The sequence below is a fragment of the Erpetoichthys calabaricus genome, chromosome 8, assembly GCF_900747795.2.
Source record: "Erpetoichthys calabaricus chromosome 8, fErpCal1.3, whole genome shotgun sequence".
NCBI classification, from domain to species: Eukaryota; Metazoa; Chordata; class Cladistia; order Polypteriformes; family Polypteridae; genus Erpetoichthys; species Erpetoichthys calabaricus.
In genome coordinates, this window is record NC_041401.2 from 198,175,955 (window position 1) to 198,200,583 (window position 24,629).

At 50.2% G+C, this 24,629-nt stretch overlaps 1 protein-coding gene and 1 long non-coding RNA gene across 5 annotated transcripts in view; one reads left to right on the forward strand and one right to left on the reverse strand.

Annotated features, from left to right (window-relative positions):
• Positions 1–24,629, reverse strand: part of LOC127528966 (uncharacterized) — a 524,038-nt gene that overhangs the window by 405,353 nt on the left and 94,056 nt on the right. Inside the window, exon 1 of one of the 4 annotated variants that reach the window (XR_007935653.1) lies at positions 24,031–24,040. The exons of the other annotated variants lie outside the window; for them this stretch is intronic. This is a non-coding gene — a long non-coding RNA (uncharacterized LOC127528966). Of the gene's footprint in view, positions 1–24,030; positions 24,041–24,629 lie in introns of those variants that run through there. 4 annotated transcript variants of the gene reach the window in all.
• Positions 1–24,629, forward strand: part of agap1 (ArfGAP with GTPase domain, ankyrin repeat and PH domain 1) — a 132,772-nt gene that overhangs the window by 78,800 nt on the left and 29,343 nt on the right. The window contains 2 exon segments of the mRNA XM_028808110.2: positions 1,688–1,849; positions 18,963–19,040. Coding sequence (XP_028663943.1) covers positions 1,688–1,849; positions 18,963–19,040 — 240 coding nt within the window.

Here is a 24,629-nt window from a genome sequence, read left to right on the forward strand (position 1 = left end):
CTGCGTCGTTCTTCTCCGTTTATTAGCGCACTTTCTTGAGAAGAGGCGCGTCGTGGGGGCACACGCCGCACTTCCATAGGTGGCACGCGCCGACAATCGTCAGCCCAATACTAGAGCTGTGTTGTTTGGATGACGGTTCGGAGCCGGCCAGGCCAGAAGGTGAGCCCCCAAGGCTTCTCCTCACGTCACCTCCCAGAAGCGGACATTTCACGTTCAGTACAAAATTCCACACCGCTGGCTGGCGCGCGCACGCACGCGCGCTCGTGTCCCGCAGAGGCCGCAACAGCAGCTCGAGTAGCGGTATTACCGTACGTTTACTTACAGGACGGACGCACAGCTCGTTTGCGTGTCGACTCCACGGACGTCCACGTCTGATTTGGGCACCACTCGTGACCGCCAGCGCTCGCGCGCCATTTTTTTTTTTTGCCCGCCTTTACAGGCGCGCGTCCACGGCACTTCCGGCGTGTTGAGCAGAGCGGAGCGGAGCGGGACGTGGTGGACGAACACACCAAAGTTGGGAGTTTTCAGTTCTTTCTCGTCGACTCATCGAACACTGGACGATCGGTTAATAAGTTCGCGATCGATGGTAAGTACCTTCAGATCGTTTAGCTGCGCACACGCGTGTCATGTCGTTAAGGAGGAAGACGTCGGCCTCGTGGACTGAATAGCGTGCAGTCCTACAAGGCGAAGGGGTACAGGGCTGCCCATTGAGATGGCCTTACAAGTTTGTCCTTTTATTATTGTTTAATAATGTAATATAATAGTAAAATGAGCTGCGGACCTCTGCTCACCAAATCTCACCCTATGGCCTGGTGACTTAGCGGTGGCAGAGCCAAGTGCCTGTCCATTGCTGGCACCAGTCCTGTGACTCTTCCACTCTCTCTTGTCCGCTTGTCTGTGTTTGGTCATTGTATGTAATTACTCCTTACAAATAATACACAGTGAGTGAAAAAAAAAGGGACTTGAGTCCAAATTGTGTCAGTCAGTCGCCTCCAGAGGCGTAGCTCAGGTTTTCAGCACCCGGGGACAACTGAAGATTTCGTGCCCCCTACTGTTTGCCACGGGGAACATCAATTCGGCGCCCCCTGGATGCTGCACCTGGGGACAGATGTCCCCTCCTCCCAGCTACGCCACTGGTCACCTCCCAAGTCTCAGTAAATCAGAGGTGAGCGTCAGACTCCCTTGTAAAGCCCAGCACTCCACAGATGGCAGGCTTGGCCTAATTGGCCCTCACGCCAATCATCTCACCCTGCCAGCGTCCCTTTTGAGTCCTCCTGAAGTCACTGGCCGTGTATTTGGCGCCACCTGACATTCTTGACCGTCCCATCCCACCTTTGCTTGCCAGCGAGCGTCATTCTCTTTGCTGCCATCCTGCTAATTACTGACCCCGACTGTGGAGCTGGGGTGTCTTTTTAAAAACCCCAATCCATCCACTTCTCTGTCACTGCACATTGAGAGGTGACCTTTTTACCGTTCGGTTACTTTATTATTGGTCTGTTTTTCAGAAAGCTGTATGGTATTTGGTGTAAAAGGTGCTAAATAAAACAGATTTGTTGGTTGAAGACTTTTTTTTTTCCAGTGGATCTGCTGTCTCTTAAAGTGCGTTCTTTGTGTGTACAGAATTGAAAACCCCATCTTCTTGTGTGCTTGATTGTTTGTTTGTTTGTTGTCATTTTTCCCATTCCAGATACAGGCCTTGGCGACTCCGTGTGCTCCAGCCCCAGTATTTCCAGCACTACCAGTCCTAAACTGGACCCCCCTCCATCCCCACATGCCAGCAGAAAGAAGCACCGCCGAAAGAAAAGCACCAGCAACTTCAAGGCGGATGGCATATCAAGTACCGCTGAAGGTAAGCCGCCGCCGCCGTCGCCGCTCTGTGAGGAGGATGTCCGTGCCGCCGAAGCCGCCTTACTGGTTCGTGTGGGTCGGTGACGTTCTTCAAATCCGCTCCGCTTCCTAGAATGTTTGGTGCTGATTCCACAGCTACTTTTGGATTTTGTCAGCCATTCAGTGATGTTAAGCTAATTACAGTTATGTTTTTGAAAGAATGTATTGGAGTGAATATGTAGTACGGTGAATATCCGCCATCTACACGGGCTCATCGCCCTTCCGAGGCTGAAATCGTACTAAATCACGTCGCACCGTTGCTCACCTTTAAGAAGAGCTTGTAAGCAAACAATACTTCAGTGAAAAATGAAATGAATCTTCATTAGAAAAATAAGAAGTTTCAGCACCTCGAGTTGTGTTCTTTACAACTGCATTTGATGTTGGGGCAGAAATGTTCTAATTTGGTAGAATAGAAGCAGGGCCGTTGTTAGCAGTTTGGGGGGGGGGGGGGGCCCTGGGCTCAGGAAGGTGTTCTAATAAAATGTCCTTAGATGACCGGTAGGCCTACACGTACGCTTGTGTGTACGCCGAGTGCTAACATATTGATGTTGTTCTGAATCTGGTAAAGGCCGGTAATATGGGAATACTTCATGATTTTAGGGGGATCTCTCTGAATGAATCCGAAACGAATCTCTAAAATGAACGTTTGCTAAAGTGCATTTGGCAAAGTTACGACGGCGTGACAATATTATTAGGGATTGAGGTGTAGATTGCAATTTGGATAATAAATTACCATTGTTAATAAGACTAAGAGATGCACTGAACTGAATTTCCTGGGACTGGCACAGATGGCTGCAGTGCCAGGGGCATGACAGGGGCACCAGGCCCACAGCCCGACAACAAAAAAAAAATTTGTAAGTCGGGGCACCCCTCACAGTCGGGGCCCAACGTGGATGTGTAGTTCACGTATGCCTAAGAACGTCCCTTTTAGAAGTCATTGTCACCACACACAGTAGTCCTAAGAAATGACATCAGAGAGGTACTCTAAACCCCCCCCCCACCACATCACATCAGGCTTGTTAAGAGCACACGTCGTGTTTTTAATGGCCAGTAAATCCTGAAAGTGTCTAATGTGTGCAGGTCTGATTAGCCTTCTCCTTGGCCACTCGTCAGTTTCAGAGGCTCGTCCTCTTCCTCCTGTTTGTGTCCTCCATGTGTTCTTTTTATTTCAATATGTGTATAATGTTCAATGTAACTGATATGGCGCCTTTGACTTTTTCTCCTTCTCTTAATCCATACATCTTTCTTTACGTACGAGTTCTAAGATTTAGTCCGAATGCCTCCAGCTGTTGTCACATGAGGTGACTGTCCTTTGAAAGTGTCATCGGTTTGCCTGGAACACACTTACGGGCCGCGGTGCAGACAGCTCAGCGCACTTTGACAGTCAGGGTGTTTCCCCTTAAATTGTACATTTAATTCTTCATTTAAATGTTTTTGCTTACGCGGTCCTATAAAGGGAGCCCAGGGGTCTGGCGTGACCTGCTTTCATTTCCTCCATTAAACCAATAAAAGTCTTCTCTGCTGTGGCCTGCACTAGTTAACCAGCAGACCTGGACTTCACCTGCCTGGTCTTTGGCTTTGCATGGTGCGGCTATCACGGTGGAAACGCTCTTCACGCTCCAGACTGGTAGAAGTTGTGATCAGATATTATTCTATCTTCAAATAGGCCTTAAGATGTAAGACCCCTATTTCTTGGTAATTATCCCATAGCAGTCTTGGTTGCTTTTTCACAAATGTCTGTCTTGAAGCACTTGACACTTTTTATGTGTGCGTCCCTCAGAGTGTTCTCTTCTCATCAGTTGCATTATTTGAAGAAATGGATATTTGAGGTAAAGCGAACGTCCGTTACTTTGATCACTTGCTTTGAAAGTATCTTCCATTAACCAGACGTTAATGAGCAATGGCGGAAAGTACCGTGTCCTCTGGTCTATGTAATGGGAGCCTTCAAGTCATTTTCTTTCTCAAAATTAGCGACGGTCTTTGAGGCCCCCTGTTGCTGACTGCAGTCGTCTCTCATGTCTCTGGTGGGTCTTCCACAAAGGATGCAACCCTACTTGGAATACCAATCTAAGAAATGAACCAAAAGAATTAAGCCATTGAGACACAGTAGTTTGTACAGATGTGCCAAGAGCCCCCATCTTCCTTAAGCTGGTCAGCAGCACGTGTGACTTTAATTCCTCTATGTGCTTGGCGTGTGCCAACAGAACACACTGGCATTCCGCTAACGGGTGTGTCCAGCTGTTCACAGTGAGAATTGGGGGTCATTCCTCTTTGTAAACGTGCCTTCTGTTCTTGGGCTTGACGGGACCTCTAGCTTCAGTGTTGGTGGCAGCGGTGGGCTCTGTGCAGCCATCGGTTGGTAGCCTAAGGTATGAGGAGCTCAGGATTGACTCTGGTCAGAGTTCATATGATGTCCTAACCAGAAGAGTGAATTTCAAAGTTCGCTCATAATAACACAAACGTACAGACGGTTGACACCTTTGCATCACCAGGAGGATGCCATGTCTGTAAAATGCCGGCCACTTGCACCGTTCACCTTTATCAGATGAGCCCTGGCACACGGGTGCTCCAGAGCAGGCTCAGCGTGTCACCCAGCGTGTCTTGTCTGGCAGTGCATACTCCGATGATCCACAAAGCCAACACGTCTCTTTACAACTCAAACACCATGCACGACAGAGACAACATGATGACATGTTTCAGTCGACTGCACCAAATAATCCATCTAAGAAAGTCTGAAATGTAAAGGTGGACAGCAAGTTGTAGTTGAGTGTCCGGTGCACTTGCTGTATTGTTATCTTTGAATTGTTTAATATAATCAGTCATTAAAGACGCACAATTATATAGGAACACGTTCAGAAATTCTTTAGCAGACATTTTGAAAATGATCCACTAAGTGGTGGGCTGTGCACGTTTATGTAGAAAGACCCTCTTCAGACACAAGTGAGTCCTAATCTGGAGCCTGGCGAGTGAGCGAGTTAGCGTTCACTACATGGAAAGAAGGTACGGGTGAGAAGTGTAGTCGTCTCGTAATGGCGGCTCCATGGGTTAACAGTCGGGATGAGTGCAGAATAGTAGGCTTTTAAAAATTTGAATGGATGGAGAACATTCAGGAAGACATAGCTGGCTGCCTATACGCTGCTGCTGCTGCTGCTGTCTGTTGCTTCTCTTAATGGGAAACAATTGCTCTGTCGGTTGTGTGAAGCGGAAAATTAAAAATCAGAGCTTCAGAACAGCGTATGCTGCTCTCAGAGGAGAGTTTCTGGAAGAGAACCTTGCAAAAACTTCATTTAGCTGTCAGAAACACTGAGCAGCCGCCCAGAGGTGAAGACACGCGGCCATTTATTGATCTCTTTCACCCCCAAACTCCTTCTAGATTTCTATCCATCCGTTTTCTAACCCCTGGGCACTTCTGCAGTGCTTCACTTCCCAAGTCCGTGTCGTTCATCCAAGTTTAGCTTTGTGGCCCCCGTGACCCTGCGGGGTGGACAATGACCGACCAGTGTCATTACACGTGCGCCGAGTGTGCCACGCTTTGTTGTCCCAGTGCGTGTCTCGCCTTCCACTGCTGGAGTGCTCCTTTGTCACATACCTGATTAGCTCTTTGACAGCGCACGGCCGTGACGTTCAGCTTCCTTTTCTTCTTTATTGTGAAACTGTATGTCTTGTGACTTTTAGGCATTTTGTATGATTTTGTTTTTTCTTTGGCATTTCATGGCAGTGTTGCTGATGGGTGAAGGCTCTCCCTGTCACATGCATTCCTGCTGAGCTCCACTTCACTTGGGTATCAAGGTGTTTACTTTGTGGTGTTTACCTCGTCTTTAATTGCGTGTCCTCTGAGGTAAATGTGGCACGTGTACTGTGCGTCCTTACAGGATCAGTGAACAGCCGCTTAGATGCCCCATTAAGTGATGCCAAGGAATGAAGTCCTGTTTGGTCTTCCTCCCGTCAGCTCAGGTATGCATGCCCTGCATGGCCTGCGTCTGTGCTGACAAGAGCCGAGCAGCTCCACAGTCGCACGACGTTCGTCACTAATGTCACTGGCCTGTCGTCACCAAAAGCCATCCCCACATTCACATCCATGGTGGATCTGAAATCGAGAAGGACGCATGACTCGCATGAAGGCAGATCTCCTGGGCTAAGAGCAGATGTTACTCCGCACAGAACTGTCACACAGTGTAGTTTACATTTCAGATGTATTTCATGCAGAATTAGAAGTCCTTAAAAAGGATCATCACTTTAACAAGGGCCTGCGTTTAGGAGCCGCTCTTATTGTTTAACCTGAGAACAGCAGAATATCCTCCTGTCCGAGTTCACATGTGACGCGGCGCACTGACTTGGACTTGCTGTCTTCCTTGAGCCTTTGGCATGAGCTCTGGGCTTTCTTGATTGGCTGCGTTGGGTCTTTCCAGTTGTCCAAAGTGTTCTAAAAAATACATTCACTTCAGCCGCAGGGTAATGGAGGGATGGCAATCAACTTGAGTCCTTGTCCAAGTGATGGCTCTGTAGCTGTATTAGTGATCTTTAAAATGATATCGGCATGTCATACCACACGTCGTGCCACACGTCATACCACACGTCATACCACACGTCGTACCACACGTCATACCACACGTCATAATACACGTCGTACCACATGTCATACCACGTGTCATAGCACCTGTCATACCATGCGTCATACCACGGCTCCAACAAAAAGTGAACTCACAAGAACAACAGACACCACATTGCAACTTCTTGGGTGGTCTTCCTGCTCTTTTTCAGGGCGACTGCGGTCATTTACAGTAAAACACAACACAATGCCATTTATTTTTGTGTAGCCCCAAAACCACACAAGAAGTGCCACAGTGGGCTTTAACAGGCCCGGCCTGCCTCTAGACAGCCCCCCAGCCTTGACATGACAAGGAGAAACTCCTAATGGAAGCACCCTCCGGAGAGACCCCTTTCCAGGGTAGGGTGGGCGTGCAGAGGGTGTCTAAAAAGAAGGGCATCAGTACAACACAATCCACAGAAGACAATGTCATATTTCCATGTTCTTTTTGATTCTACTATTAGAAGTACAATATGTCCTGTTGGCGCTAGTTGCCCGTTCGTGTGATGCCACACTTGGTGGTGTGAGCACAAAGCCGTCAGGTTATTCAAACACAGTTGTCTCGTTGGCCTCTGTGGCGCTGTGACGTCACCTTCCTCTGCTGCACTTCTTCCTCTTCCTCTCTCTGCTGACTTTGTCGTCCTACTCCTGTCCAAATGTTGACAGTACAAGATGAGTGCCCACCCTGCTCTATTAAACGTCGTGAAGTCCAGCGCTGTGCTCTTTGTTTTTTATTCATTTTTCTCTGTAATAACACTCGCTGACCAACGTCTCTGCTTTCTGCGTGTGAAGGGCACTGATAAAGCCTTTTATTGTTTTACTGCTGCTGTGCACCCGTTGAGAATGCCAGGGTGCCACAAGTTGATAACCCCCCCCCCCCCACCCCCACACACATGAAGATCAATTCCAAAAGTTCAATGCGTCTCTCAGCACACACTGCTTGGACGTTTTCCAAGTGCTGTCGATTTTCCTTTTGCCCAGTGGCGTGTGCCAGTGGCGTGTGCCAGTCTGGGTGACTCTGCTAGGGCCACGTTCTCTCTTTCTTTTTTTTTTTTTTTTTTTTTTTTTTTTTTATATATAGGATTCGGCCTCCATGATGATTCTTATTAGCCAGCCTCACTATTGTGGATGGCATGGGGTCCTGCTGGTGGTGCATTGATTTGTATTTGATGGCGCAGCGTCACGCCAGTGTGGACAGTCCTGATCTGACTGGTAGCTTCATCAGTATAGATCTGCTGCGGCCTCGGCGGCTGCTGCTGTCTGCCGAATGCCTCTGCCGCATTAATAGCCGCTAATGTGCTCAAGTCCCGGATTCACCGATGTGCCTAATGAGGAGATAAAGAGAGATTAGTATCAATAGTGAAGGAGAAAATGAACTCCAAGTACTCGGCACCATGGGAGGGGAATGGCACCCAGAAGAGGATTAATGTAGCTTTCTTTCCTCTTTATTAAATAAAGCGCAGTTTAATATTTATGACTGCATGGCCTTGCTATATTTAAAGCATCCAGATGAAAAGCTGTAACCGAGCAGCTCAAGCGTCTCTCTCCTCTTCCTCGTCAGCTTTGCCAAGAGGCTGCCCGTTGTCCTGCCCGTCCGTCTGCATGCGGGGTACAAGCAGACAGCTGAGCCGTTTAGTCGGGGGGCCGTCTCGGCGTCGCTTTCGTTAGCCCCTCTCTCTTCCTTCCCCCTGAAGGGCTAGTTGTGCGCGACACTGCTGTGCAGGCCCTCATGATGAATGTGAGCTCATTTAAAGCTCGTAAATCTTTATTGCACTTCGTCCTGACAGCTGCACATTAACTTTTAAGCAACAACGGCCTTTAAACAGAAATGGAAGCCTTTCATCACGGCGTTGGAGCTCCGTGTTCAAGCACTGCCGCTCTTCTCAGGGCCCATAACTTCCAAAGCCTTCCAGTCACACTTCCTACAAAGCTGCTCTGGGAATATCTGTTCCTGGTCCGATTCTCACTGAAGTCAGTGATTTGCAAAATCGGCGTCGCCGTGTGTGTGTGTGCAGCAGTGCTGGGAGGACGAGAGTGCGGCTCGGTGTCGAGGTAGAAGGCGCACATTCCCTTTCACTGGGTGCACTCTCAATTTCCATTATGCCAATTATACAGGAGACGGCGCTCACTCACTCACTCACTCACTCACTCACTCGCAGAGGAATACGGAGACTCGGCTCACACTTTTGTCAAATGCAGAAACTTGGTGTGCGCTCCCTCGTGTGCCCCATGAAGCCATTAGTCAGCTAAGCACTTAAGTGAAATATTATAAATAATCCAGAGTATTGAAATCTTTTATCAGCTGTGTCACTTTCATTATTCAATAAGCGATTAGTAACAGTCTCCCAATTTAGCCATTAAACACTTGTGCGTTCTGCCTGCGACCGATGTCAGGCTACAGATCCGATGAAGGATGGCGCTGTCGCCTTCATCTTATTCATTGAGACAGGTCCTTCTCCTCAGGTACGGACAGCTTGGCCCATCCAAGGTCTCATTATCATCAGAGCAGCGAGGAGCGACGCTCACGGGGGATAACGGAACACCCCGATGGCAGCGGCACGGTCTGGGCAATTCCAGCGAGGTGCCCATTCTTTAGCTTCGTGCCCAGTTTTGGGGGGGATGATGCGCCAAAAAGGCAGAATGGCCACTCTGTGCTTGGGGGGAGGCCTCAAAGCACCTCTAGTGGAGCCTGTAGCTGGGAGCCAGGGGGCATCTCCAAGACCCCCGATTTCTTTCTCTCTTTGCACTCTCTTGTGTTATCAAAGATTTTTCCAAATGGATTACGAGTGATTTTGTTTTCTTGTATTTAATCGATGCGTAGCAGAGCCCTCTGCCGTCGATACGAGACCTCCAGCCGTGAGACCGTGGTAGGCGTTCAGCTCAATAGCCTTTCTCTGTCAGCAGAAACGTCACTTTTACACGGTGCCAGGAAACGCAGGGCTCTCCTTCCCATACGGTCGATAATCGGGATGGAGAGAAGCGTCGTCTCCCGTCTGTAATGCACACCGGGTCTAAAGGAACGCCAGCCTGCACCAATTGGAAGTGTTCTGGACTCGTGTTTTAAACGGCACTCGGTCTTTTAGCAGAGAAACCCTCCATGCCAGTGTGACATTAACTGTCAGGTGACTTTAACATTCAGGCCTTTCTTTCTTTCTTTCTTTCTTTCTTTCTTTCTTTCTTTCTTTCTTTCTTTCTTTCTTTCTTTCTTTCTTTCTTTCTTTCTTTCTTTCTTTCTTTCTTTCTTCCTTCCAAGTTTGTATGGCACTGCCCATAAGGTGTCACTGCACCACTTCTTGTTTGTATTACTTGCCGTTAATCGAGACACAATCGACAGTCCTGTGTTTTTCTCCTCCGTTAGTTGAGTCGCTGTGAGGACCGTCCTGTTCTAAGATGTCACTGCCGCTCCACACAAATCTTCTGGATGGCGGGCGGCGCCCCCTACTGCTTGTTGGTTTGCGCCAGTGTGTGTTTCCATCCATCCATTATCCCGCTATATCCTAACTACTGGGTCACGGGTGGCTGCTGGAGCCAATCCCAGCCAACACAGGGCACAAGGCAGGACACAAACCCCGGGCAGTGTGTGTTTGTGTTGTCCTAATGCCACTCGATCATCTGGCAGCGCTTGCCGAACAGGTGGCACGTGTAAGCGACGGCCTGCTGCCATTGGTGTTGGTTTGCTGCGCTGTACTGCCAGGTGAAGTTCAATCGTCCCACCGGGTGATCATCTGCACTTCTGGCCCCTGGCTGAAGTGGAATATGAACTAAATGACAGTTTAGTTCCCGTTGGCTCGAGTGCCGAGGACACTTTGTTTGTCTGTTCTCCATTTTCTTGTACTTTTTATTCTTCAAGTGTAAATGTCCAATATTTCCTGCTGCTACTTTGCGGGTCTGGATATGGCTGAGCCCATTATTAGCCGTGAACAAATGTAGACATTCATAGACAGTTAAACAATTACAGCGCTGCTGGATGGGGTTAAGTACCCCTCATTAAATAATTATAGCTTTGATTAGCTGCTTTTAAGTGCTTGGGATCTTTGAAATCGGATCCCACTTTTGGAGGTGCCTGTTAGTGCTAGGAATCCTGCGGCGAATTGTGTGTTAAAGCGGCTGACCTGCCGTTTCCTCGACATGAAGGCGAATAAAAATCAAACCAGTAGAAAGAGAAGCTTCCAATTAGGACTTTGTCTGTCTCGGAGTTTGAAGAGGAGGTGCTGCCAGTCGGCAGACATTGTAGACATCACACCGGATCACCTTTAAGGGGCAGCTTCCTCGTTTCGACTCCATTTATATCACAAAAGGCAACGCCGTCTGGCTGATGCCAATGCCGTCCGCGTCTGATCCATCGCGGTCCTGAGGGTTGTTTTCCGAACTGATTTCACATTAATGACTATTAACTGTGTAGATATTTTATACTGTGTGAGTGTTAGGATGTTCGTGTGACAGCAATAACCTGGAAACTAGCAGAAGACGTGAAGCACATCAGAACAAAGTGCGAGTGTTCAGGCCCGCTAGTTTATAAATCCGTGTGCTAAAGCAGCTCTGAAGATATTAAGAGTAGTGGGGCAGTTTGGAACCATCTGAGGGGGTCGGAACGAGCCGCACGCCATGTGACAGCTGACCGTCTGAAGGCCCGCCAAAGAGCCCTGCTTCACTGCCAGGTCCTCCCCTTCCATGTGTAGTCACTGCCCGCGGACCCCCAAAGTGTGTCCGTGGTCCTCTGGGTAAAGAACAACGTCCTGATGTGTGTGTGTGTGAAATTGACCAGCTGTCCCCCACGTGTCACCATCTTGATCCACTGGACTGCTATGCCCTCCTCGCTCTTCTCAGGACGTCTTCCAGTGCCGATGTGCCCGTTTTGTAGCCCAAGCTGCAGGGGTACTGCTAACGCTGAGACCCCCGACTGTTTGCTCAGATATCTGTGTAATGTCATCGTCCACAAGTCCCTCTCTAGTGATGCTCGGCTGTTTGCTCTTCTTGATCATTTGGTATCCTCCTCAAACATAACCAGCTTGTCATTGATGTTGCCATCCATATTAGAAATGGACACCACTGTTACTGTCACCCACTTCTGATGAGGTTCGTCACACCATCACCCTCTGCTTCCCATGTGCTAGCTAGCCAGTTCTGTGCCCATCTACACCTCACACCCAGAACGCCCATTTCTTTTTAGTGGATGCCCGCCTCTCATGTGGCACCTTCTCAGATGGATAATTTCACATTTCTGGTCCAGTAGAGGAGTGTTGGCGTGTCGACATGGCCAGGCCTAAGGAGTAGATGTGGTGCTGCCAGTGTGTTCGTCTCGCCACTTGGCTGGTTATGATTCCTGGTGCCCCCTCTCCACTGTCGAGCGGCTCTCGGTGAGACCCCAGCAGTGAGTCTAACCAAGACCCCTTGCTCACCCTCCTTTTGGGCTTCGTCTACATGGCTTTTACTTCTACTGGCATCACCAGGGTGGCCACAGTGTTTGTCAGAGCTGTGGTGTGTGTGTGTGCGCCTTCCTCGGGAGGAAGACTTCCAGATGGAGATCCATAAGATAAAGATCCAAATTAGGAATGTTTAAAAAAAATAAATCAATAAATGATTGACTTTGTGTCTCAGATTGAACCAAATTACTCCAAAGAAGTCTCTCGATTATTAAAGGAAATCCTGGGCCTCAAGTCCCGCCCTCCTGCCAACGGGCCAATCAGCTGTCAGTCGTGTCGATGCTCTTGTCAGACGCACTTCCTGCACTCTCGGCTCTTTTACGTTTTCCTCATTTTAACTCGTTTATGTGAAGTCCTCCATTTCATTGCGTAAAGAAGCTTTTCTGGACAGTAATGTTGGACATGCAATCAATTTGTAAAAGTCATTTCTGGACAATCATTCTATACGTTCAAGAGGACACGTCAACGACACGCGTCGGAGAGAAAAGAATTCAAAAAAGAACAATAATAATAATAATAATAATCATCATCTGTGTGCACATTTAGAAAATGAGAAAAGTAATAATCCGCTCGGACCCAATGGAGCTGAAAACCTCGCAGGTCCAAGTGGGGTCGGAAACAAAAGACAAAGAGCAGAAGACAAAGTAGAACGTCGTGAAGAGGCAGGCAGAGCAGCAGGTCAGAGAAAATGAAAGCACTAAAGTTGAAAAGTCTCAAAAGACTGAATGGAAAGACCAGATGAGCGCCAACAAGCGTAACGGCGACAAGAGCGCGGATATCTGGACATGCAGTAGGTGATGGCACAAAGGTGCGGACGTATTGTCGGCAGACTTGCAGATCAGCAGATTCGTTGAGGCCGATCAGCGAGAATCCACAGATTTGTGGGGTGCTGTGTGTTTTTACTGAAGGGTCACAGTTGAAAAAGGCAAACCGAACAAAACGTGTAACTCGGCGAATACCTCAAACGCAACATGAATTTCTTTGAAATGCTGACGTTTTCCTCTTGTTCATCTGGTTAATTACTCGCTGAAATGGAAATGCATATGGCGCCGCTCCCTTGACAAGAACAATCGCCCCCTAGAGTTATAAATAATGAACATACCTACATTTCTGGTAAGCCTTTCTTTACGTTTGGCATACCTGCTTATTCACGGAGGCCATCTTTCTAAATCTTGCTGAGTGGGCCTAAAGAGGGGACGTGAAGTTTCAAATGCACCATTGAAGTGACGGGCAGGGGACTTGACTTGGGACAAAGCAGGCTGGTGTGTGTCACCTCATTGAATTCACAGTTTGATTCGGTGGTCTAACAGTGGGCTGCTTTGGTGTTTTGTTGAATATGTGCCACTGTCTGTTTGCCCTTCGTCAGCTTTCAAGTCGGCGCAGTGCCACTTCTGCTTATGTTTCTCTCAGTGTTTAATTTCTGATGAATGAGCCTCACCCGAGGACCGGAGTATCGCTGGATTGTCTGCAGACCCCCCCACAAGGCCCACCCGACTCTGCACTTTGAAACGGTAACGGCACATTTACGTGTGTGTGTGTGTGTACATAGTCGTGCCGCGGCCACAATGCCGTCAGTGCACGTGTGAGGGTGTCACAGAATCTGCGGGCACCTCATGTGCCCTGTGCCAGATCGGGAGGCAGACACATCTCGTGCCTACCTGTGCCTAAGCCTGTGAGGCTGCATGGTTTAATGTACAAGGACAAGCATAACGGTGCGGTCGGAGCGTTTTTATTTCATGCCACTTATTTATGTAAATGAGTCCTTTACAGACAAAAAGACGTTGAGTGGCACACAATCAAATGTAGGCTATGCCTTCTAATTACTCCGTTAATTTTCAAATTACTCCAAGCTTACACGGTGGCACAGGTAGCGGCGTCAATAAATGACTCCTGGCCTCTTTAATGAATGGCACTAAAAAGTTTTTCCCTAATTAGATTGTGGAGCTGTTTAGTGATCAGTTCAGGCCGTGGTGTGGCCTGCCCGGTCAGCCCGCTCTGCGCCATCTCGCTCTGTCACTCAGCGTGGCGTCTGTGAGGCCCTGACTATGTGTTTGGTCGTCCTAATGATGGACTTTGTGGTTCTGAGCATTTCACTTTCTTATTATTAATATTATTTTAAATCCCCCCCAACGTCGTAACTTGTGGAGCTCAGTGACCAACGCTTGCAGGTTTCTGAGCGTTTTCTGGCCTTCAGCCTCCTCTGTAGAAATGAAAAGCTTTAGGCCTTTGGACTCTGAGCCATGGCTGCTGCCTTTGGGCCTCGCGTCTTCTAAGACCTTTGATGTTGTGGTCATCGGCGCCAATGGCCAGCCTTACATTGTGTTTAAGTTCAAACTCTCGTTCATAGTCCCCACTGAACACGTCAAGTGCTGCAGAGGATCTCGGCCTCAAACGCCAATCCAACGCTAGGAGCCCTTCCAAGGCAACCCGACCACAGTTGTGCCCAAGGATGTTTAGTGAATCAGCAGGGCATGATGCCATCCTGAGCCACCGTCCGTAGGGATGAGAAGTGCAAGGAGTGGAACGATTTGGCAGGGGAGGTAAGCGGAGTGAGTGGAGGTGGGAATTCCCGGGGCCCCACAATGCATTGTTATTCTGCCACTTGACTCCTTGCTGTTTACGCTCCCTTTATGTCTGACACTAAAGTTAAAGTGGGAATCGCAGCCCCGTAGGCAGAAATCAGTTGCATCTCACAAGAAAAGGCAGCTCATCCCACTTTTAATTGTGGAAATGGATTTCAAATATCCGTGGAATCTCCTCCTCTTCAGGAAGACTGCGAATGCTCTCTCGTGCCGCTTAGCAAGTCCTCGGTACGTTTAGCTCCGGGCGAGTCCATGTGATGAGTGGGCATTTCAGATCTGCGCAAGGACCACCACAGTAGCCATCAAACCTTCACGTCCTCGCCACGTCCTCCACGTGCTGTAGGATCGCCACTTCATTTATGCCCTTGTTAAAGACGGTGACGTCACCTCTGGCCTGCTCAGCTGGCCTGTCCTTGTGTTTCTTGTGATGTGAACGTTACTGACGGGCCGGACAGGATGGGACGGGGTAACCACACACCATCGTTACCTACCTGGCTGGCTGGAGCAAACCCGCCACTGTGTGGAGTGGCCTCTCAGACGTCGTGTCCGGTGAGGTCATTCAAACACCTTGAACTCTGGCGCTTATTTATGATTTATACCACATTAAACCGGGCTGCCCCTGACGATGGGCCACTTTTGAAGGCAATGCTGGATTCAGATCAACCCGAGGTCCCGAAATGTTCTCCAGTCGAGGTGATCATCTAAACTACATGGTGACGACTTTCTGAATTCTATAGAGTAATGGCCCACCCTGAGCCTTCAGCCCTCTGCCACTCCCAGAATGCCACAGCAGAAGCCTGACCCAGCAGCACTGGAGTTTGTGCCAGGCCATTTCAGGAGACCCTCAGGTGCCCACTGACTCTCACAAAGGGGTCCGTCCCTGCAGCGTCCTTTACTGTACGTGACAGTGCGTTAGTCTTTAACTCTTCGTCCTGCGGGCCCTCGAGGCTCTCTTGTCACTTTCCTCTGGTGGATCGTCAAGTCTTGTGACCTCCTGGTGGTCTGGATCACGACACAGCCACCGTATCACTGCTTACCAGAGCCCCCCGTGGCCCGACGACTCCTGACCCAGCATCCTCCTGGCCTTCTTCACTGCACCTTGCATGCGCTTCTCACGCGGCTCACTCCGCAGCTTCAGGTCCCACCCTCCTGTTTTACTTCTTGTCATTATTTGTTCCACTTGCTGGGTCACATCTTACAGTCAGCAGCGTCACCCACTTCCTTCAAACTCTGCCCGCTGATGATCTCCGGTGACAGTGCGGCACCTCATCGCTGTTAGCCTGCGATTTGTGTGTTAATTACGTCTAATTTCAATTTCTCCTTTCGTCATATTATACGTTGAGTGAACACACACACGCACACATCTACACACACACACGCATGCACACGCACACATCCACAAATGCACACACACACACACATACGCACACATACTTCACACACACACATACTGCATGGCAAGCACTTGAGGTTCAGCACCAACTCCTGTTAGAAGTCCCATTACTCGAGGGGCTCCGCTCAGGTCGTGTGTGTGTGTCGCACACTTGTCTTCGTTTATACATTAACATACCAAAGTGCTCTCTTCAGTGATTTGGGACAAAGGTCTGAAGGTTCGATGTTCCAGCAGACAAACGCGTGTGACGTCTCACTGTGACAAGTTTCACCTCTCAGCGTGCCAAGGACTGTGTGGCTTTGGGGGGGGGGGGGGGCCTCTAAAATATAAAAACCAAAAAGATTTTAAAGTCCGCTGATTTTATTCCAAAAGGTACTGAAACGTAGAGATTTTTGTCCTTGTCCCGCGATGACATGTGACTCAAACCCAGAACAGAGCGACTCGAGTTCAGTCCCGATGCTTCGCTACCTTCAGGCCATTTGTCCAGTGATCTCCGTTCTCCTGGCACTCGGCTTTTAGCGCCTATGGAGTGTCACTCACTAGCCAGACATGTCACTTTAATAACCACTCTGTGCGCTTTATTTGAATGAAATTCATTCTTTTATGGGCGCCCAACAAAACCTTTTGAGTAAAATGGCGTCACCTGGAGGTCCCCCTCCATAGACCTGTGTGCCCCCGCAGTCCCCTGCCGTGTCATTTTGACACGCTAATAGGATTGAAAGGCGTCTTTTTCAAAACCGTCTGATCAGAGCTCTCGCTTTCCAGCGGCGTTCCTCGAGGGAGAGCGGCGGCGGTGCGCGGAGAGATGACTCCGTAACGTTTGGCCCTGCCATGTTTTCTTCCCTCATTGCCCTTTGTAAAAATGAAGTGCTGAAGTGAATTTAAAAGTTAATGTTTTGTTGCACAATTATTTAGCAATAATAATAAATGGCAGAGCGTCCACTAGCCAAGGTGCTATGTGATGGTGACGAGACGACAGGCCAGTGATTTCTGTCTTGCTTGCTGGCCATGGAGGTAAACCTGCTGGCCGGCCGGCCATTTTCCCATTTAGCGAGTCTCTATGAAGATCAATGAGCCAACGGCCATTTAAAAACACGGCGCCGCCTTTTCGAGATCTAATGGCCGGCACTTAGCGCCTTATAAAAGTGCATTAACGGTGGATGTGCGGCTGGAATGGCTGTGGTGTCGTCGTCTAAATATCTGGGGGGCTCCTGGGGGCCGCGTGTCTCTCATCCCTATCCCTGTAAATAATCGTTCGTCACGTCGATGTGCAAAGCGCTTACTGAGATTGGGATTCACGGCACTCGCCTCCATGTTTATCGTTACGCGTGACAGTCAAACGAGGAATCGGAGAATGGAGGTTGACTGGCAAGCGGAGGTCTGGTGCCATCTCTCGCCATCACGCCAGGCTGCCTCCTCGATGAGCGTGAGGTTGAAATGTGCTGACCTTCGCCATTTGTACTCTCGGGATGTGCAAATCACACACACAGACCCCTCGTAAGGTGGCGTGCCGCTGTCCTTGGTGCACGTGTGTGTGAGATGCTGTGTGTGTGAGACGCTGTGCGTCGAGGACTTCACTTCTCTGACGTTGGGTCGAGTGGAGACAGCCGGGCCTCGTGTCAAGTGTGTGACGTGCCCAGGTCCTGCTCTCGCAGTCCTGGCCTGAACGCTGTCACACGATTGGCTGGTCATGAGTGCCGTGTCTCGTGACCCTGGAGGCAGTAATTGGTGAAGCTCCTGGACCTCCAGCCACAGGTGCCACCATTGAGCACTCGCCCGTAGCGTCGGCCCGATGGGTAACCTCCTGTGATAGTCACCACTGCTGTCATCCTGTGTTTGGCACCGAGAGGACTACTGCTGGACATGTTGTGCCTGTGCCACCCTTTGTCACTAACTTGACGTGTCTCACTCAATGAAGAAGTGATTTCTGGATCTTACTTTTGGTGACGGTGCCATAGCCGAGTGCCAGTGGTAGCCTGGACAAAAGAAGATCCATCCTGAGCAATTGTGGATATTTGTAAAGTGAGTCTTTGGGTAAACCTGATGAGAGCGACCGCATGACACTGCCTGACACCAAACTGACGTCACCCCTCTGTCACGCACTAGCCATCGTGGCCTGTTGGCATTAAGAGTTTGACTTAACGGCTGTAGAAGAGTCCTGGGACGTCCTCTGTCTGTGTGCTGAAGCTGACGCTCCTTTAACTCTTTGTTTTGACATCGGCCACGCCGGGTCCTCCAAACACAGTTTGTAAATACAAGCCTTACAGAAGTGATTTAAGGTGGGATTCGATTAAAGATCTCGAACGTCTTGACAAACAAACGCACGCTCAGCACTGACCGGTCGAGAATGCAGCGCCACAACGGACAAGACAACAATACACAACACAAAGGAGGAGCGGGCCAGTGCTCGGACTGTCAGAAGGAGCTGCGTCACGGCGATGATGTCACCCCACGGCGAGGCACACGGGGGCGCTGTTTGGAAAACGTCACCATAAGAAAACCTGCCAATCAAGTCAAAGTCGGAGAGTAAGTGGGCAGCGCAGATAAACCCAGAGCGGTCGCTTCGTAACACGGAAAGCCAAGGGCAGATTGTGGCGAGTTTGGGCACACAAGGGGGCTTCACAATTCGTTGTCCACCGTAGATGTGCTGCACACCTGACCCAGCGTCTTCATCATGCCACTTGAACTTTGAACTCTATGAGTTGCTAGCAGAGTGCAGAAAAGGGAATGAAGGATGGCGCGAACATCTGTGCGTGAAGGCCGAAGGTCCTCCCTGGGACTTTACAGAGCAGCGACACCTTTGTATGAAGGGCGTGGCGGTTGTGAGTTTACGGGCGCGGACCCTTCTTCACTCGGGGAGTTTGCTGCCCTCCTCAGAAGCGGGCATTTTCGCAGCTCCTGGCGCGGGTTGTGCTCTCCTCGGCTCCAGTTCAGGTGGGCAGTAAGTAACGGGCGCCGGACCTTTTGTGTCTGATTTCTCCCGTCTCTGGTGTGTGTGCGTGTGTTCTCTACGTCTACGTCAACAGTATATATCCATATATTTTGTTCTTTTATTCTTTTTAATCTCTTCCTCTGCTCCCTGGATGCAGCCAAGCGTAAAGCGTGGAAACTAAATCGTGTTGGTAGCCTGCGCAACATTTACAACACGAGCAGCGCCAACGCTGAAGGTAAATACCAGGCGACCAGAGGGTCCCGGACGAGGGCCGAACGTGCGCCTGATGCCGGCCGTCTCCTTCCCTGTGACCATCAGACTTGCCTGGAGCATGCCTGCCTTCCTCCTCCTCCTCGTCCGTCCGTCTGTCCCTGTGTCTGTCTTTTGTTTCTGTGTCTCCGTGCTGTGCTTTTGTACTTTGACGTCATTTGAACCTTCCTTTGGTGGCGCTGCGCCAGTCGAGTCGCGTTTCCTTGTTGTGTTTGCCCCCCCCCCCCTGTAATGTATGTATTTAGATCTCGTTGTGAGCTATCCATGTAATATTTTCCAGGTTATTACTGTTTTAAAAGGGTGCGAATCATATCAAGAGTAATGATCTGTGTCACCATGCAATAGTGTGCCGTGACATTTAAGTACAGTCTTTTAATTTGTCTTTCCTGCCCTTTTCCCCCCCGTCTTGCTTTTCTTCCCAGATTTTCAGCTACTTCATAATGTTCTCCGTGGCTGCAATTCAGCGGCGCGACGGCGTCGGGTCATTTGCATGTGCCACCCTGCTTGTAAATTGTGTATATTGTTGTGCCGTTAAAGGTTGCCAGTGTCAGAGTTCACAAATTGACTTGCCTCGGCTCTCTTGCAGGAAGCGGTACAGCTCGGAGCTTTTTGTTTAATGACAAGATTACCTTTTCATTGTTTTTTTTTTTTTTTTTTTTTTCATATTCCTCCTCGGTGGGGTGGGCCGGCCGACCGCCCGGGCGTTGCGTTGTTTCACGAAGCCCCTGCTAGATTGGCTCGCTCACAAGAAATGCCAGTTTTGTAGTTTGCAGACACCTGCGAGTGAGGTGCCAGTGCGGAAGGCTTACATTTATGGGGGTCCGTCACATCTGAGCAGATGCCCTTTAATAGGCGGCTATTTGAGGTTAGCGGGGTCAACGATATGCAGCCTAATGCCCTTTGTATTCGCCAATTGACTGGCAAGCAGCAGAGCCGTCATTTACGCAGCTGGTCGCAGCTTTCTGGTTTGTTGCTTTCGCTAATTGTCACCCAAAAAGGAACAAACATTGAAAATGACTTCTGAGCCCAGGGGACTTCCCAGTGAAAATGGGGTCTGCCCAAGTTGGATTTCAAGCACCACGAGATGGAATCCTCACTTCAAAATGGTGCCAGCCAGCCGAGTGTGAGAGCGCACATTGTTAGGATAATCGGCTGTACTGCCGTCAGGAACGATAGAAAAGTGGGCACCGCGAGGTGGACTGGCACAAGTCACTGGGTGAGGAGCAGTAAGAAACTCAAACTCTTACGTTCAGACCACTTTTGGAACTCAAATAAAACGTCTGCATTGGACATTCGGATCCATTCTTGACTGTCAGTTCTGCTGCTTGTATAATGGGGACTTGAAACAATGCGGCCCACCCCAGCCCTCCAGACGGGACCACTCCTACACCCCGATGCTGAAATGCGTTTCCTGGCAGGCACATCCCGGGATGTGTCAGAAACTCCTTAAGATCGTTCAGTAAATCTGCTCTTCGCTCCTAATAGCAGAACAAGCCATGGCATCTGCCAGCCGTGCCCCCCACGTTCAAACGGGGTCCTCAGGCAGTGGTCATTGACGAGCTCGGTGGGTTTGCTTTGACATCCTCACTCCCCCTTATACCCTCTCTCTGCCTCTTCATCCCCCCAAGTGACAATCTGCCAACTCCATTGCTTCTTTGGGTATTTGCACTGGTGAGGCCCCTGCTGCCCAGCTTGTACTCTCCATGGACCCCGGAGTGCCAGCCTTGTGCAGCGGGTCTCCTGTTTGTGTGGAGCACATGTGTGCCACCCCCTTAGTCAAATACTCAATAAGAGACACAGACAGACATGTTGAAGGAGCTCCGAGAACTTGGATTAAAGTTCACAAGCAGCAGAAACGTAAAAACAAGGATCGCGACTCACAGGACAAATACAGCCGATCAATCAATCAATCAATCAATCGATCAATATGTACATATCAATACATGGATGAATAATTGTGTATTGTGCAGATATTTCAAAATAAACTTAACTTTGAAATGCCTGACAGCGGTGGGCACAAAGACCCCCAGAGGCCACTGTGGTGCAGCGAGCCTCTGGCTGAAGGGGTTTCAAGAGGGCGCCTCCTGGAGGGCATCTGCCACGATGCCATCCAGTTTTCCACAACTGCTTCCAGTGCGTCGAGGGTCCGTGCCGTGATGGCACAGGCTTTCCTGGTAGGTTTGTTCAGCCGTTGTACTGCCCCAGGAGGCCACAGCGTGGAGCACCACACTGGCTACTATGGACTGGCAGAACATCTCCAGCAGCTTTCTGCAAAGATGTGAGTCTCCTTGGCCAGTCCAGTCCAGTCTGCTCTGGCCCTTCTTGTCAGACCAGTCCAGCTTGTCGTTCATATGGACCCCCAGGTACTTGTAGCTCTATGCCTCTTCCACATCCTCCCCTGAATGGCGGGAGCTTCTTGGCACGCCTAACGTACATTATTAATGCCACCTGTGAGGGGAGAGTCAGCTGGAAATGACCATTTCTGACCCCCCAGTCCCTCAGCCTCACGAACTGTGCTGGTGTGTGGTCCACGAGCCTGGGGGGGGCATCAAGATGACATGCACTTCTCCATCGTCAGTCCCTGCCAGCCTGGTTACAAAAGGCATTGCTGCAGAGGCTCACCAACGCCGTTAGATAACCTACTGGATCCAGCTGGAGGTGCCAGTTCCCTTGGCGTGCTGTAGCTATGATGACTAGACATGCCAGCGATGGCACCTTGGGAGGGCAGTGTAGTGCCACCGTGTTCGAAGAAGAGGAGGGTGGTCCTTGGGTCAGTTATTTTATAGTCTGCTCTTTGTGTCGCCATGTTGCCTCTGAGCAGGCGCCTGGCCAATCCAGCATGCCCATCAGTGTTTGAGAATCCTGGAGAACTTGAGCCTGGCAGGGCCCTGACTTGTAGGCCACTAAAGTGACACACGTGTGTATAAACTGGCGTGTGTCACGTGTGTGTGTGTGTGTGCGCATCATCTAAGCCCAAAGGCCTCGGCAGCTTCATGTCGGACCCCAAGCTGTCATGGCAGCATTCCTCGATCCGTTTCAGACCCTTCTCCTGCGTTCTTGTGGTGCAGTTCTCGGTGGGCTTTAAAAGTCAAACCCCTCCAGTAGTCGTGTGCAGCCCTCCATGTTGGGTGTCACTGGGAGGTGGAGGGCAGAGCACAACAGATGGCGCCGCTCGAAATGACAAAGCCAGAGTTAAACGTTGAGCCCCGTGCGTGTGGCGGGCCTGTGCCCGTCATGTTGTCAGGGCAATGCCTTTACCCGGCCTGCGACTGATGCCCGTTTAGCCGCTTTCTTGTATTTCACTTCATCAAAGCAAAGAGAAGCTGAAGAGCAGTAATCCGCTCGCCTGAGTGGGCTCTACTCTCCAGTGGTGACGGGGGTCCCCCCTCATGTCGTGGCCTGCGTCTCGTTAGCCGGCCGCCTGCTTGAGACCGCTGGTGGCGCGTCACTCCTGCACATTAGGCCGCGTGGTGGCCTGGCTGCGCTCGTCACGTGACCTGCTCGGGCTCCTGTCCGGTTTGTTAGTTGGGCCCATGAGGATGGCGTCCCGATGCCCTCTTCATTGCAGGTCTCGTGTTTAGTCCACGCCTGGCAAGTCTCCTTTTGTGTCCGCAGGAGTGTTCAGGTACGATATCGGCCCGTAGACCACCGCCGCCGCCAAAGGGTCCTCCTTGATAAGCGGTCCTGTGCCCAGCAATGCCCTCATCTTGTCCTCCTCTTTACTTTCAAAGCACTGAAGCTCAAAATGAGTTGTTTAAATGTGCCATTGTTTTATGCTGAAAAAAAACTCAAATGTGCCCACCTGCCTGTGTGCCTGGGATGTGAATTGTTGTTGTTTTAGCCTGTAATGCCCAGTATGACACGTGCCAACTAGTCCCTGGCTGGGCGGACAGGCTGTGTGCCCACCTGGATGTGGCCACAGCTTCCTTCGGCACTCCACACGGGCTCTCGCACTGTAAGCTGATGCCACGTTTAGCTGCAGTTGGCACCAGGTATGATACACAAGTGGCACCTACTGTTAATTTGCAGTGACGTTTTCTAATAAACGGGCGACTTGTGTGTGGCTTTCTGTCGGCTGTTCGTTTAGCGTGGTGGCCCAGGTGCCCCCCGGTGTGCAGTGCCCCCTTTCTGAATTTCAAACAGAACAGATCGCGTTACACGGCCCCCTTTGAACACGCATTACTGGTGAAGTTAAATTTCGTCAGATGGCTTCCTAGTTGTATCCATCTGTTTGTCCCTAACGGCACTTTGGGTCCAAACTGCCTGAATTTGTTAATTGCTTCCAAATGTGAAGACGTTCAGAAAACGCAAATCCTTGAAATCCTTTAACTGTGTGGCCGCCGGTGAGGTGCGGCCGGCGGTAACTGTCTCGTGATTGGTCCGTTTCGGTGCCAGAGCCACGCCTCCTGATCTGCTTGACCCTTCCGTTATTTGCTGTCAAGAAGGACAGCTCTGCCGCGTCCGAATGCCCAAAGCGGTGCACGGCCTTCATTACGTGAGCATCTGGGGGGCAGCGGCAGGTTCGAAAGGAGAAAGACGTTCACTTCTGCTCCAGAAGACGGCCAAGTGCGCTTGGCAGGCCGCCGCCAGGAAGTCTCTTCAGGCTTCACCTTGGGCGCCATTCTGCTCCTCCAACGACTTCGCATGAAGACTGGTATGAGGCAGTGCCAGCTGGACATGCGGGAGACGAAACTCGGCCCCTCGATGAGGCCTTCCACAACTTCAGCACAGGGGGCTCGTCTGCATGTTTGCTTGAGCTGCCCCTACCTTGGGTAACACAAATGTGACACAGAGCTGCCCCTCCAGGGCTCCTCCCTGCCCATGGAGCCATCTCTGGGTAACCGTCCTCCTCTGGATGAAGGGCACACGAAAAGCTCCAGGTCAGAGTGACGGAAAGGAAGCAAACATGCGTGTGCCCGTGGTGGGCATACATTTTAGTGACTGGTGAATTTCACTCTGCCCCGCTCGTCTACAGCTGCCTGCCAGGCTGGACAGTCACAGTGGTCACAAATGACCAGGCTGCCGGTGTTGCTGCTTTATCCAGAATTCTGGCAGGACAGCATCACCTTGGCAGGCGCCCTCTGATTCTTCATCTGCATGGCAGTTTTACCTGGCGCTTATGGCACTGCTTGAAATTCACTGGCACCCCATCCTGGCCACAGAGGTTCTGGGTCCCCATGGTCAAGTGGAAGGGGGCACTAAAACACAGTAGGGTACTTCTTGCTACCCACAGATGGCACAATGCATGTCTGGGAAGTTATTTCACACCCTCCATTCATTGAACTTTGCTTACTTTTGAAGGTTAAGATCACCTGCTTGTTTCACCGAATCAATCATATAGCACCTTTCACGTCTATCTATCATGTAGCGCCTTTCATGCCTCCTATCTATCATATAGCGCCTTTCACGTCTATCTATCATATAGCGCCTTTCACGTCTATCTATCATATAGCGCCTTTCACGTCTCCTATCTATCATCTAGCACCTTTAATGTCCATGTGTCTATCATATAGTGCCTTTCACGTCTGTCTCTCATATAGCGCCTTTCACGTCT